Source organism: Mandrillus leucophaeus, unplaced genomic scaffold (assembly GCF_000951045.1).
Source record: "Mandrillus leucophaeus isolate KB7577 unplaced genomic scaffold, Mleu.le_1.0 Scaffold722, whole genome shotgun sequence".
In the NCBI taxonomy this organism is placed as follows: Eukaryota; Metazoa; Chordata; class Mammalia; order Primates; family Cercopithecidae; genus Mandrillus; species Mandrillus leucophaeus.
Genome location: NW_012107831.1, coordinates 209,790 through 226,626, shown reverse-complemented (window position 1 = coordinate 226,626; position 16,837 = coordinate 209,790). Strand labels below are relative to the sequence as shown.

The following is a 16,837-nucleotide window of genomic DNA, read 5'->3' as shown; positions in this document are numbered from 1 at the left end:
CTACTATGGCAGAGCAGGGGTGAATGTCTCCATGGAGTTGTGGATTTGGTATGTGAAGGTTAGGAGCCACCCGTGAATCCAAAACAGCTGTTAGTCTTAAGATTTCTGAAGGAGAGGAAATTGCTGCAGTAGCTTATGGTAACAGAGTTAGAAGGAACTGTGGTTTAGAGTTTGTTCCTGATAGGGAATAAATTCCCTCCTTTATCCCCATCCTGGTCTTCTGTGTCCCTTGGAGCATTTAGAAGATGGTGTCAGAGGTTATTGTGGTTCAATGCAAAGCAGCATGGTGGTAAGGAAGGGAGCAGAATAACTGGTAGTGAGGAGACACTCCACCTGGGGAAGCAGTTAGGGGCATGGTCTACTGTCAGGATCCAGGCTTTTCTTTGAGGGATTCCTCAGTGAGTGAGGGGGCAAAGCAAAGACGAAGTGTCTATAGAAAACCAAGCACACCACCAGCACAGATTTCTCAATACCACCATCTGTTAGCAATAGAAAAAACTGGATTGAACCAGAGAAAAACCTAGGACACTTTCTCATACAGACATATAACTGATTATGTAAGATCTCTACCACCCTTGTCTTCTCTCTTTGACCCCAAAACTAGAGGAGCTCAGCAGCGGGGAGTGAGGATGGTTGTCTCAGAGTCAGACCTCCTTCCAACTTCTCTACTCCAAACAGACAGCCTCACAGTTTGTGTTGAGGGGAAAGAAAGGTAATCCTATTTATGTCAGTTTCACAATCCAAGTTTTAAATTGGACAAATAAACTTCAAATAACTGAAACTGGTAGAAAGTTAGCAGATGTGCTAGGGTTTCATTAAAGGACATGAGAACAAGATTTGACAATCATGAATGGAATCGTTGACAAGAATACAAAATATAACTATTTTGTGTTTATGCTCTTGTTGAGACACATTACATGAGTAACCAAACAATGAAACATAATACTATAAGCCACAGCAAATCTATGGAGGAATGAAAATGCACTAATCTAAAATTATAATTTCATGGGACATTTTTCTTTAATGTAAAATTTCATCTGGCTTCTCAGTTTTGATAGAGATTCTATCAATTGCTTCTTTGTTATAATAAAGTGAGTCAATCTTCCTTCCATCAGCAACATATAATACAAATTCTTCAGGCCCTTGCCAGGAATAGAAACTCATATCATCTCCTTTCTGTTCTAAAAAGTTCTTCTGAGAGAAGTAATATTTAAGAAAGTTTATCTAAGGAACATTGTATCATTTTTTAAGTATTTTGAATTCTGCCTTTGGATCAAGCTAGACCACTGGAATTATATGCACCTGACCAAAAAAATATATCTCCTTTAAAAATCTGTCACCAACTTTAACTTCAAAGTTTTATTCTCAGGCTTCTTTGATTATCATAAGAAAGTTTATAAAATTCTCTTCTATTTGTTGGTAAAAATATTGCTGATATTATTTAATGCATTGCTCAGTGTCATCTCCAGATGAGAAATTTCTCCATCAGCTTAGTGGCAGGAAAAATTCTCTCTTGATTTGTTCCTTTCTTTAAAATAATGAGAATTGTGAAACTTCCTAAGTTTTCCTTGTTATTCTTGCTATCAGCAAGTTCAAAGCCAAATTTGCAGCTCCATGAGAGCGAGTATCTTAAACAATATGTACAATGTATTGCACTTGTGTTTTTTTTTGAATTTGATTCTTATTTTATCAGTATATTTTATATTTTAGGGGAGTGTCTATTTGTAAAGAAATGGAGTATGGGTAAATAAATTTGGTTCATGTGCTAGGAAAAGTTGGTTCAGATGACTGAAACTTGATCTCCTAACATGAAATTGATTAATCTTTGAGGTGTTTTTCAAAGACTACTTGAAAAAAAAAAGAGACTTAAAATGTTCCCCAAAATGTTAAGTGTTATCTTTATTCATTAGTTTAATAACATTAACCAGGCTATACTGTATATTCCAATAAGTTGAACAATAATAGGATTATTTTAACATTATTACTGTCAGTTAATTCTAAAAATCTTATCTCTGGTTTTTATTATATGGACCATTATATATTGAAAAGCTTAGCAGATCCTCACATCAATTCCCAGAAAAATTATTTCCAGCATTGTGAAGACACTTATATCAGTTGTAGAACATCTTACAGAAGAATAGGGAAGAGAGGTAATATTTTGGGTAAGAATGTAGCACAAGGAAAAGGAGAGTCAGTGACAAAGTAGTGACAGCTTGTCTCTAAATGCAAATTAATTATATTGATCCTCTTTGTTTTCTCAGCTTAAACAAAATAAAGTGCATGGGTACCTTCAAAACAACACATGATAGAAGGGAATGGATTCACCCATGCAATAGCTGTGTTTACCTAGACACCTAGTTAATTCATTAATTTAACAATATTGGCCGGTCTGTAATGTACATCCCAATAAACTGACCAATAAAAGGATTGCCTTAGCATTATGGAAATATAACCAAAGTATAGGTTTAAGGGCTTCCATAAATCAATCAGATTATTTTTATACATAAGCATTTATATATTATCAGGTATAAAAGAAATTTGTACGAGCTAGTAGATATTCAAACAATGATAAAAATCATCTATGACTAGCCACCTGGGAACTATACTTCTGTAGTTTAAGGCCATAAGAATGCCTCATGGCTTTGACTTTGCTAAGTGTAAAAAGGGCCGTAGAATAATTTGTTGACTGATAAAAATGTTTGTGGTCACATTGCTATTTTACTTATTATGCAATGTAAGATATCTACTGTGGATTTCTAAGAGACTAAAATCCACAAATGTATTTCTCCTGACTGTTGCTGACATTGCACAAAATGGCACAGGCAACACAGACCAACACACAAAAAGAAGAGTAACTCTTTGAAAACATTTTCTTCAAACTGTAGTTTAGGACAAAAGTATTGCAGAATAAAATTTATGGTTTTAGAAAAAACAGCAAAAAAAAAATTTGAATGAAAGACAAACTTTTGCTTTTTCGAACTTTTGGAAGACAAAATTATGACTCGAATGTTTCATTCCTTCTTTCCTTGCCATTCAAATTTCTACTAAAGTGTAAGATATATCACAAAATTTGATGACATACACTCCAATGCCCATTGAGCAGACTGAACAAAGGCCATTAATATAGCAAAGAAGATGTATTTTTAATATCTTTAGTCTGACATTCACTTATCATTTATTTACCTATGCTTAACCTCTTAATTTTCTACAAATTGTAGCTTATACTCACAGAGTTTTAAAAAAATTCATGAGAGCTCTCCGCCAGACCGCCGCCGCGCCGCCATCATGGACACCAGCCGCGTGCAGCCTATCAAGCTGGCCAGGGTCACTAAGGTCCTGGGCAGGACCGGCTCTCAGGGACAGTGCACGCAAGTGCGCGTGGAATTCATGGACGACACGAGCCACTCCATCATCCGCAATGTAAAAGGCCCCGTGCGCGAGGGCGACGTGCTCACCCTCTTGGAGTCAGAGCGAGAAGCCCGGAGGTTGCGCTGAGCTTGCCTGCTCGCTGGGTCTTGGATGTTGGGTTCAACCACTTGGCCGATGGGATTGATGTGTCACAATCTGCTCCTTTATTTTTTGCCCGCCACGCAGAATTGAGATGCTCCTTTAAATAAAGCGTTTGTGTTTCAAGTTAAAAAAAAAAAAAAAAAATTTCATGAGAGCCCTCTCATTTTCTGCATCTACAATTCTAGGTTATACACAAACCTAATTATACAGGTCCATACGGTTATATAAAGAATTTATTTGAATTTGAAATTTTGATTTTGTGAAAGACAAAAACGTCTTGAGATTTTGTTAAAATAAGTCTGGTAAATCTTGGCCCAAAGTTACACTAAGAAGGAATCTGTTTTCCTTTGAAAACAAGAGTATAATCAGTATTTTCATAAAATGGGAGTATAAAATAGAATATAGTATTATTAAACCATATTAACCTTTCATTGGCAGAGATTTCACGTTGTTAAAGGCTGTATAAGTACAGCTTAATCTCATAACCCGGAAGTTTTTACTGTAATTGTTGCCTCTTTATTTTTGGCTAAATTGTAATTTTTAAATTAGTATACAGAAACCCAATACTGTATATTGAATGACTTTAAGTGAATAAATATCCATGCTATTCTCAGGGTAAGTGATCTAGTGATCAGGATAAAAAGGATATATGTTGCTAGACCCTAGCATAGTATGCCCCAGGACAGAGGTTTCTTGGGTTACTGTTGGTGAGTGATTCCAATTCTTAGCAGTCTGATCCCACACATTACATAAATTCCAACTCCTGCATCTTGTTTAGGTGAGCTGCTGGCTAAATGGATGTGTAGTGAAATTAAACAATATTTATTTATTTTTTAAGGTGATTTTTAGAATGGGTTATACCCCCTCTTTTTCTCCTCCTTTCTTTGCACCCCGCCCTCTACTCATCCTTTCTATGCATATTTTTGAGAGCCTGAATATGCTAGGAACAGGGTTTCAGTCTGTTAAGAATTCCCAACCTTGTGGAGTTGAGATACAATTAATAAAAAATTCTAGTATAATGAGGTAAATATTACGATACCATGAAAGCAGAGAGAAGAAACATCTACTCTGTTTTATGAGGATTAGGGAAGGCAATTTAGAGATTATGCCTAACACAAACACGCAGATATTTGCATAGTATGTGAGTGAGCACACATTAAAAAAAAATGTTATTTACGTCCCAGAAATAAGACAGTAGGGACTCAGTGTGAGCTGATATGCCTGTCTCCACTATAATAAAAGAAATAGAATGTCTCAAGTATGGGTTGACATTTGCAAACTAACTACTTTTTCTAGAAGAATGATGCCATATAATTTAAAAATATTAATGCTTTTCTAATCTGTAATGCATTTTCAATGGCTAACATAGTTAAAACCAAAGGGACACTTTTATTATGTACATAATCAAATTCAAAATGTGTCAGGCTAGTTTAAAAAATATGAATGTCAGTCCTGGCTTGGCAGTTTAATAACTTTGGTTTTTGACCAAGTCATTTAACTTAATTAAACCTCAGTTTATTCTCTGGAAACAAGAGAAGGTCAAGTAAGATAGTTTTAAAATTTTTTTCCAAATTTATACATCTGACTTTTCTAAAAAATCTGGTTTACACTAATACTTAAAAGAAATTATCTTAAGACAATAGTTTTTAAGTTCCCACACCTAGGAAGTGCTTATAAATTATATTTTGCTCTTGCTCCCTGTAAAATTTGTCCTTGTTCTGCTAGTCACATATAGTCCCCACTACACCAGCCAAGACTCGTCAGACTGGTTCTGTTGAGATCATCAGTGACTTATTTCCTCACTTCAATTCAGCCCACAAAGTCATTGATAGAGCTGGATGCACACACTTGGATATAGACCTCAGTCTTCACAGGAGTCTTCATTGCTGGTCAGCAATGTATCGGTGAGTTCCCTTTTTCTTTCTAGAAGTCTTAAGGTAACTTTTAGTTTAAAACGGCATGAGCCACACCAAGGAATGTGTAGATCTACAATTTATTATTTTTTTAAATATAGAAACATATTTTTGAGATTTTACGTAAAATTATGTCAAGAAAAAGATTTCTGTTCTTTCTGTATTATTGTTTCCTGTCCTCTTGTTTTGTATCCCACAGTGTTTTTCTGTATACTTTTAGAAGGGTTTTACACAATGTAAAGGTACATGGTGTTTGACAGCTGTCTTTTAGTTACTTTGCCTATATGTTTCAAGGAAGATATAACATATTTTTAGCTTGGGTTTTGTTTGTCTTATTGAGAAATACTTGTATTTTAGAAGGTGTACATGAAAAAAAGTCTAAAATAATGCGGATAAAAACGTTTATTTTGTAAGTAGTTAAAAATTTAAAAATTCTAGATATTTTGAAAGAATCAGAAACAACTGAAGAAAATAATATGACTAAATTGTTATAGCCTGATTTAAAAAATAAATCCACTGATATGCCTGGCCATAGTCAACTTCTCCAAAGATAAGTCTTGATCATTTTGAGGTTTTCTTTCAAAGTTAGAAACTAATCAGTAACAAGGTTTTGGGGTACTAGTTTTGTCTTTGAAAATAATTTTATCTTCTGATTAAAATTTATTTACCTGATTCACATATTGGCATATCAGTTTTTATTAGTTTTTACTTTGAGAAGAGTTTGAACATGTTAAACTGTGAATGAAATCTGTGGTCTTCATTTAACATGGAAAAACAGGTTCTGTCATCAGTTGAAAGTTCTACATACTTGTTATTAGAAGCTAGAAGCTTAATACTCTTCTGTACATGTCCATGAAGCAACTAAAAGCTACAGATACTAAAACTTTTTTCGGGTTTATCAAGGCTCCCTGCCTTTTGCAAGTATTTGTTTACAACCAATGATGGTTTTGTGTTTTATTCTCTTTTTCTCATTAACTTTACTATAGAAAACAGTGCTTCAAGAAAGCTTCCAATAAACTTAACATACTAAATAGATTCCAAACCGTATCTATGGTATATGTCAGTGATTTGGAATTTGGTTATAAATGTGTAGAGGAGGTATAATGTGGGAATACTGGAGTGAATTTTTCTGAGTGTAGTCTCTAATTTGAAGCAAAAGATGTATCTATTTTTAAAAATCCTGCTGCAGAATAGATGCAAGTAATCTCTCAAGGAAAAAACCAAAAACCAAAACCAACCAACAAACGAGAACATCTTCCTGATCTGAAGATTGTATAAAAGATGAAGCACATCTATGTTTGAGTGGGTCTAGATGAGATAAAAAGTTAAGAGCATGTACTAGAGCGAAAAAGGATTAGGTCTATCATTCACATTTGCTGTCGTGAATGTGCCAACAGGAGTGTTGTGGAGAAAGACGGATAATTGAAATCCTAGGACATTAGTAGACAATTTCTTTTAAAGGTCATTGGTTTTAACTCAGAAAGAATGTAAGAAACAGGTGGGAAATTTTATTAAATAGCATGCTCCTTCCTTTTCAGTCAGATTTCGGATTTCCTTGACTCTACCTGAATAATAATCAGGTGTTTTTGTTTGTTTGTTTTTTTATTTTTTTTAGAATTTAAAGGCAGGAAAATATTTAAACTGGGTAAACATTATTCTTCTTGTACTTCCATTTTCTCCAAACTCTTATTTTGGACTATTCTTTGAGCATGAAGAGATCAACATGTGAATTTTATAAACACACAACAGAAAGTTAAAGGACATTTTATCAGGCATAAGTTTATAGAAAAGAGATTTGGGAAGAGAAGAAAGTATCCATTAAATATACTTATTGTTCATAGGGGTGTATGCTAACTATATTTATCAGCAACCACTGAGAAGAATTAAAAATAGGCTGAATTTATAGGCATCGACATCCAGACATATTGAGATGGATGAAGGTGAAATGAGTAATATTCAAATAAGGCAAAATGGACAACTTTAATTTTTACTTAATAGGGTAAGCACTATCTCTCAAAGTCTGGTCCATAGAGCCCTGCATTACAGTACTTATTAAAAATAGGAAAGTCCAACTCTCATCCCAGAAATTCTAATGAATCTCTGGTTGAGACATGGAAATCATATTTAAAACATTTACACAATATAATTCTTATTTACCCTAAAGTTTGACAAGCACTAGTAGTATAAAGACATAGAAAAAGAAAAAGAAACCTGTAAGCCTGAAAGAAATTAAACCATACATGAAATAGGCCAGTTGTTAAAAGTAGTTCTTTGTTTTATTTAAATTGGTGTAATTACATCTTAATGGGAGGTGCTTTCTCCCAGTCACCTTTCCCTTCAAGGGAGACGAGTATTCATTTATGCAACATGGTGATGATTAAGGAAGAGAGGATAATTTCAGCAAGGATGAGAAACTGAGTGGGGAGAAGATGGACATTTTGGTTAGTTTGTGTCTGATAAGGAGGATGACTTTATTTGGATCATAAAAATCTATTTGTTTACAGGAAAAACCTTGGTATAAAATTAATCTAGCAGTGTCATCCTGTGACATTAGTCAGTAGGGATACTGAAGGGACACTCCTTTGAGGCTTAGGCCCAGAGTTGCTATATGATTGTGCTATGAGTATTTAACATGTGCTCATACTTCTCCTTCAATTAGAATCAGCCCTGATCTATATAACAAATTCTAGTAAGTTCTCATTGCATACTAAGTCCTGTGTGGAAGAAAATTATCTGTTGAGCACCTGCTATATATTGTACATTTTACAAAATGCGATTTCATTAAATTTTGGTAATGTTTTGAGAAGCGGTTATTGCTTTCATTCCTTTTAAAAGATGAAGTACCTGTGATTGTCTAGGCTGTTAGTAAGTAACCCTGATCTTTCTGATTTTAAAATCTATACTTTTTCCCTATAACATATTGTCTACCATGTGTAGGAAGCTAAAAGTGGAATCTTTGGAAAGTTTACAGAGAAAATAGATGGCAACAGAGGAATAGAAAATAAACCCACACATATCCACACATGGAGAAAATGTTGGTGCATAGATTTAAAAAACCAGAAGATGTAAAGACTAATATGAAATCATGCACATTTATGCTGAGGGAAGAAGTGTGGAGGTATAATTTTACTTTCATTTATAAGTTTTAAAAACATTTTAAAAAATATGCTGCCTGCCCTTATACAACCGACTTTGTATTTAAACTAAATAAGGAGTGACCTAAGTTTTCTGCACTGTTTCAAAGGTGATCAGAGTATAGCACTTTAACTACATCATCCCTGTTTTCTAAAAAGGATTACATTTGCTATATTGTGAAAATCAAGTTTATCTTAGAGCAGCATTTCATAGAACTAATTCACTGGTCTGCAGTAGCTGTCTGCTAAATGGATCTTTGTTATTCTGTCATTGTTTTCTGCTTTCCTCCAAAAATATGTCATTGCTTCAACATAAAGAGAAAATAGAAACAATCCAGAAAAATATGAAAAATAGCAGTATCATGTGTTTCCGTATTAGCGCTGAGCTTTATAAGCATGCCTGATGGTTTTAGTGCTTGTGAATGAGGTAGATTGAACAGTCGTGAAGCAGGTCTTCTGCAAGGGTAGGAGGTGAAATGGGTTCTCTGGCTTGTTTTATGGCTCTATCAGGGTTAGAGTTTAGAGAAACTGCACAGAGAAGTTCTTCAAGTGCACTCATTTGGATCTGTTCTCATTGAAGATAATAGATAAGAATTGTGAAGAATACTTTCACATTTTCAGGTTTTAATAGGTTTTAAATGACTGGACTTGAGAGAAGGAAGGTTTTAAGAGGCTGAGAAAGAAAAATGGGCTGCAGAAACACCGAGCCATGCCAGAACCTGTAAGCCCAACCTTCTTCTCCAGGGTACACACATGGCCTGTGTGATTGGGCAATTTCTGATATTTTTAGAATTGTAATTCCAAGATGATAGAACTAATCTTAGGGGGATCCAAAGTACCATACAGACATATTTAAATTATATCTTGCAACCTTTCATCTGAAGATGTCAGATGATATCTCTGTTTTGAAACTGCAAAAGCAGACACAGAGAGATTTAGCACTTTTTTAAAAGTTGAACTGTGAGTCAGTGCAGGACAAAATAATAATTGCTATGTTTAGTTTTACATGTACTATCTGCCAACTACTGTCCTAAAACATCATATGCATTTAAACTTTATATCAACCTATGGTTATATTATTATACTCATTTTACAGATGAGAAAAATGAGACTGAGACAGGTAATATTTTTTTTTTTTTTGCCCAGGGGTAATAATAAAAGGCAGAACTGATAGTTAACCTGGGTCTATCTGACTTCAAAGCCTATCTCTTAATCACAATGCTATGCCACCCTCACAATGCCTCCTTCATCTGCCTAAGTGATTCTTTTACTTCTTTGATTTAACTGACTTACTGTCTTAAAAGATGAATAATTTACATTTTCAAGAAACATTGTTATGGATGATCTTTGAAGCAGACGTCTAAGGCCAGTGAATAGGAAGCATTGCTCTATGCATTCTCTAAAGGAAGGGAATAAAATGCTCAAAGATAAGATAATTTGCAGGTGGCCACAGGAATGAATGAGTCAGTCAAGACAGAGATAGTCTGTCCTCCCACTTCACCTGTACACTGATGTCAATACAATCAAATAGAAGAGTTAAATTAACACCGGTGACTACATGACCCAAGACATATTATTGTTATTTTTATTACTATTACCATTTAAGCTTGTATGAAAATATATGGCCCATTTAAAATTAGTTACTTCACATTAAATCTTATCAGGTCACAGTTAGTAAAATTTAGGGAGGATACATATAGTAAAAATAAAAATATTATTTGACATAAATATGCTACATATATAATTTCAACATATGTTTTCTCATTTGGTACTTTACAACCCTGAGAATCAGATAATTTTAATATTACCATGACTTTACAGCTAGGGAAACCAAAAATTAGGAAGACTGAGACTCCCAAATCTCTGCATAAGTGACTGGTAGAGCTGGAATCTGAGCACATCTGTTCTCACATCAGCCCTGTTCTTTCTAGCCCTGGCTTCTGCTAGGTCATGATTCTGGGATCAGAAGTGCTTCCTTGGGGAAGTGCAGATAACTTACCTTGGCTTTCAAAAAATTACTTTATTTTAGGGTTTCAACTTTCCTAATTAAGAAAATACCAAAGATAATAAATGAACACTTTAAAAATATTTCAAACTAATCTTTTAATTATATAGTACATTCAAGTCATTATTAGGCATTTGGGGATATATTATTTGATTCAACAATAAAGCTACATTTAGCCTTTTAAAAACAGGGTAATAAATTCTTGTATTAAACTATAGGACAATTGGCAGCTGCCTGATTCAAATCTCTGCACTGGATGGGTTTGAAGATGAATGCTTTTTAAAGTTTTCTTTACTAGTTAAATCCCTTTTTGCACTGGAAGCTTAATGCAGACCCTTGATGTTTGGAGCAGAATTGCTGTGGGTAGAGTGGGATAGAGGCTAGAAGCTTCCTCTACCTTTCTGTCTTTTATTCCCTTAGGCATATGTGAGACATCTGGGTGGATTTTTCAACCGACCTTAAAACTAATTTTTCATTATGAAAGAGGAAATAATGGCAATGGCCAACTTTTGTAGTGTATTTACTGTGTGCCTGGCATGGTGTCATCTGCATCTGCCTTGTGTTACTTTATTTAATCTTCAGAAGAATCTTCTGAGTTAGGTCCTATCAGTATCTCCATTTGTGAGTGGGGAAATGTAGGTTTAGAGAGGGTGACTAACTTTCCTAGAGTCACCTAGCTAGTAAGAGGCAGTTAGGACTAACCCCAAGCTGTTTGATGCCTAAGCGCAAGTCTTTATCCACTAACAAGAAAATGGAAGTCATTTGCTTAAAATCATAGAGCTTGTTACAAGGAGGCTGTTGACCAGAACCTTGTTCTTCTGGTATATTAGTATTATAATTATTAATTGTATCTCAAAATTATGCCGCTAGAGAAAATTAAGTTAAAATAATTTACCATCTTTCACATATGCAGAGTTTGCCAGAGAATTAGTAAATATATGTCTTCATGTCATCTTTTTCCCAAAGATTATTATGTGAAAATGGCAATTTACCTTGATTGCAACAATCTGTTTTGCATATTATAATAGTATCAGACTTAGTTATGAGTGACAGGAAACCCAGAGTAACAGAGGATTACATAAAATGGAATTTTATTCTGTTTAATGTGAAACAATTCTGGAGGTAGGCAGGTAAGAGCTAATAGGGAGGTTCACAAATAATTGGGAATTTAGGCTCCCATTATTATGTTGTCTACCAGCTTGATTATGTGTCTTCCAAATCCTGGTCTACTGTGGCAATCTGTGCTTCAACTAGCACATATATATTCTAACTATGAAATGCATATTAGGATTCTAGCCAACAAAGTGGATACTCCATTGGAAAGAAAGTGTTCGTATGCTGACTCCTATGGACAAGGGGCGCCATTTGATTTTTCTGGTGGCTGTGTGCCTAACCAAAGATTAAGGTTTCTGTTATTAGGAAAAAAAGAATAAATATTTGGGATAGGTGTCTAGGAGTTTCTAGTATGGCTGTATTAAGTTTGAATGGTAAGAGGTATAGCCCATTGTGATGAACATAGATAGGCTGGTGGATATATAGTTCTGAAGTATAGGCAATTGAGCTGAGCTGCAGTTATAGATTTGGTAGTCATCACTATATAGATATGAATTAAATCCATGGACATTGGTAACTAAAAGTATTTGTTCTTTTGGGTAAAATAATGCTTTTCTTATAATTTTTATGGCATTAATTTGTACAGAAATCCCACTTTATTCTAATATGAATCTGAGCTTATTTCACTATGTTATTATTAAATGCCAATATATTAGAACATAATTGTTAAAGTGAGTATATAATAAAAAATTTCGTAAATTTTGTGTACCATCCAAAAATTAAAACTGAATTCTTACATGTATTTTAGGTCGGTAACTGGGGCAGAAAATTCTTTAATGAAGAAAACTCACTTTTCATTTTGGAAGAATTATTTAAACATTGACAGGGTCTATACATTTTTCTATTTCTCTTCATTGCTGAATTAAATCAGAATTTTGTTACGTGTAGAAATTTCTAGATTGTCTAAATAATTGTTGGCATATGGTTTACAGTGCTTTCTAAAGAAACAGCAAGCCAGAGGACACAACAGGGTGTTAGCATGTGGCCCAACTGTCACATTCAGGCACATTTTAATCAGGGTCTAGAGATTTTAAAAAATTGGTGTTTAATAGTTATACATATTTTGGGGGTGTCTGTGATATTTTGATGCTTGTATGCAATGTATAATGATCAAACCAAGGTAACTGGGATGTCTATCACCTGAAACATTTATCTTTTCTTGTGTTGGAAATATTACAGTTCTCTTCTAGCTATTTTCAAATACACAACAAGTTATTGTTAACTAAGATTTCCCTACTGTACTGAATAGTAGAACTTATTCCTTCTATCTATACTTTTGTACTCCTTAACCAACTTCTCAATGCAAGTAGTAAAGTATGATTTTCAAAGTCTAGCTTTCTCAGCTATGGTAGTTAGATCATTTCAAATAACTTGTAGTCTCTAGTTTGGCTGCAGATTATTTCAAACTATCGGACGTTGTAGTCAACAGAAAAATGAGGTATTTGAAAAATTACCTGAAGTCTGATTGTTTAATAAGTGCTGAATTTTAATTAGGATATTTAACATTTTTGTGTTATGTGAGACATGGAACAATAGCTTGGAAGGAAATTGAAGAACATTTAGATCAATTTAAATTTCCACTGATGTTTTCACATGTGAAGGAAAGGAGAGCACTCAACATCATACAAGTTGGGGCTCAGGGGATGCTGGAACTTGTGTGATGTGGAATATGCTCTCAGATTTCTCATCTGTTTGAACTAACACTAAGACATAGGTTACTGGTTTTCCAGTTTAGAGCTACTTCCATTGTATCATGCAAACTTTCTTGGAGTCATCTAGACAATGTCAAGAGGAAGATTTGGTAGGAAGACAGCTAAAATTTAAAAAAGTTTCTGAAAGTCTCAAGCTATTAGCAGCCACAAAAGTGTCTCTAGCTCAGGTTCCTCAATCATTTTTGTTCTGATACACTTGCCATGATATCAGCACACTGTTTGTTAATTCTTATTTTTCTTTCACACTTTGAAGTGCATAGAATTCCCTATGATTGGCTGCAACGGCATCCCTCATTAACTTTGCTGTGGGATATTGTTGTGTATAAAGTTGCTGACTCAGATAATGCCAGTTTGAGGAAAGAAAGCAAATATATTAGTAGAATTCAAACTTCAGTAGCTTAGTTTAAGTCTATAAACCCATAACTAATTACTTAATAACATCTTTAATTTTTTTGCAACCCACCTATCTGTATGTAGTTGCAAACTTCTAGAGATCAACTTAAATCAGTTTGTAGTCACCTGTGCTGTACCATATCTAGTTGGGAACTTAATAAAGACCTTGATGACAACCACAGTGGAGGTCAGAGACAGTCCTTACTGTTGAGTTGCCACTAATATTTATGTAGTACACCTATCTAACGAAGTCTGTTGATATCATATGCAATCTTCACAACCTCCTTTTAAAGGCAGGGGAAAGATACTGTCACTTAAGTTTCATGGTTGGTTAAACAGAAATAGTTAAACTTTGAGTTTTGTAACTTCTCTATGAGAACTAGGCATAATTATTATGGTAGGGAATGCAAACATTGCAATTCAGCCCAAGGGCCTGGCTGATGCTATTAGATACTTATAGATGTGTTTTATCTATCAGTGGATAGGACAGAAATATGTTATTTGTGATTTTATATGGAGTAATTTGCTTGTATTTCTTCTTTTAAAAAAACAGCAATGAAAATATACAATCCATGCACATATATATACAATATTCTATTTTATTTCTACTGTGGATATTTTTATGGTCTTGTTCTAGAAAGTGTGAGAAGCATTAATGATGTCACTAATGCTTGCTCGTATGAGTTTTTCATAATGTAAAACACATCTCAAATATTTTTATTGATAGGATAAGCAGGCACAATCCTATGAGCTAAGCTACAGTCAAATATGTAACATATGCCAAAAGAGATACATAGACCAATGGAACAGAATAGAGGCCTCCGAAATGATGCCACACATCTACAACCATCTGATCTTTGACAATCCTGATAAAAAGGAGCAATGAGGAAAGAATTCCCTATTTAATAAATTGTGTTGAGAAAACTGGCTAGTCACATGCAGAAAACTGAAAGTGGACCTCTTCCTTATACCTTATATAAAAATTAACTCAAGATGTATTAAATTTAAATGTAAGACCTAAAACCATAAAAACTCTAAAAGAAAACCTAGGCAATACCATTCAGGACATAGGCATGGGCAAAGACTTCTTGGCTAAAACACCAAAAGCAATGGAAACAAATTCCAAAATTGGCAAACGGGATCTAATTAAACTAAAGAGCCTCTGCATAACAACAACAACAAAAAAAAAAACTATCATCAGAGTGAACAGGAAACCTAAAGAATGGGAGAAAAATTTTGCAATCTATTTATCTGACAAAGGGCTAATATGCAGAATCTACAAAGAACTTAAATTTACAAGAAAAAAAATCCCATAGAAAAGTAGGCAAAGGATATGAACAGATGCTTCTCAAAAGAAGACATTTATGCAGCCAACAAACATATGAAAAAAAGGTCATCATCACTGACCATTAAAGAAATGCAAGTCAAAAGCACCATGAGATACCATCTCATGCCAGTGAGAATGGCAATCATTGAAAAGTCAGGAAGCAACAGATGCTGGAGAGGATGTGGAGAAATAGGAATGCTTTTACACTGTTGGTGGGACTATAAACTAGTTCAACCATTGTGGAAGACAGTGTGGCGATTCTTCAAGGATCTAAAACCAGAAATACCATTTGACCCAGTGATCCCATTACTGGGTATATACCCAAAGGATTATAAATCATGCTACTATAAAGACACATGCACACGTATGTTTATTGCAGCACTGTTCACAATAGCAAAGACATGGAACCAACCCAGATGCCCATCTATGATGTCTGTTATACACATCTCCTTTCTTTTTCAACGATAGACTGGATAAAGAAAACATGGCACATATATACCATGAAAAACTATGCAGCCATAAAATGAATGAGTTCGTGTCTTTTTCAGGGACATGGATGAAGCTGGAAACCATCATTCTCAGCAAACTAACACAAGAACAGAAAACCAAACACCGAATATTCTCACTCATAAGTGGGAGTTAAACAATGAGGACACATGGACACAGAGAGGGAGACATCATACACTGGGGCCTGGGTGAGGGACTAGGGGAGGGATAACATTAGGAGAAATACCTAATGTAGACAACGGGTTGATGGGTGCAGCAATCCACCATAGCACGTGCATACCCATGTAACAAACCTGTACGTTCTGCATATGTACCCCAGCTCTTAAAGTATAATTTCTTTTTTAAAAAAGACCCACTATTGATTGGTGGTGTTGCTGTGAAGAGGCTTGTTCTGGTAAATTTTTCTTTGAAACACTGAGCCTTGACTTGTCATTTTCCAGTGCTTGCCATTAGCTTTATTTGCATTAGTACCTTTTTCCCCTTGTCTTTTTGCTGTTGCTGCTGCTTTTCCTTTTTAGCACTATTCTAAAAATGACACATTAATAAGTGATAATAATAATGCAGATCTAAACATATTGCTTGTTTTCTGGCAATTTGGGGCTAAAAAAGCATAAGCATACTTTAACTGTTATATTCACTTGACTTGTCACTAATTATACATGTCCCTAGATTGAAAAGAAAATCATATAAAGAAAGCAATTTTATATTACTAAAGCTATTAGAATTCAATCAGTCTATCTGAAGGTGATTTTACATGAATAGGTGCACATAAGTTTTGATAGATGAAAATAATGACTGGACAAGTGTTTATGTATGTTCAGGAGGAGGTTAATTATACAAATGTCTGTTGATATGTAAAATAAATTTATTCATTCACTTTACTATTTTTTTGAGCACATTTTCTTTCACCTGTAGTTTGGAGGAATTCAGTATTGAATCACTTACTGAGAAAATAAAAAAGTAAGTAAGAAATAGGGTCAATTATATCTCAAGAAAGCTAAACAAATATGGCGAATCAGTTTGAAAAACAATGCTATACAGACTGGGAAAAGAACAAATAAAGTTTCAAATGACAAACATCTTAGTAATGTGGTCATTACCACTATTACTAATAATTAAAATAATGATGATAATGATTATCATCCTTGTTATTTGTACAATGATTTTTCCACTTGGGAGCTCAAAGTACCAAACTGCCTTATCATTTTTATCTCTATCTAGCT

The 16,837-nt window shown here is 34.3% G+C and overlaps 1 protein-coding gene across 1 annotated transcript in view; it reads left to right on the top strand.

Annotated features, from left to right (window-relative positions):
• The first annotated feature begins 5,348 nt into the window (after positions 1-5,348).
• TMPRSS11E (transmembrane protease, serine 11E) overlaps positions 5,349-16,837 on the top strand; it is a 49,954-nt gene continuing 38,465 nt past the window's right edge. The window contains exon 1 of the mRNA XM_011965382.1: positions 5,349-5,414. Within this exon, the coding sequence (XP_011820772.1) occupies positions 5,407-5,414 (8 nt within the window). The 5' untranslated portion in view covers positions 5,349-5,406. The remainder of the gene's footprint in view (positions 5,415-16,837) is intronic.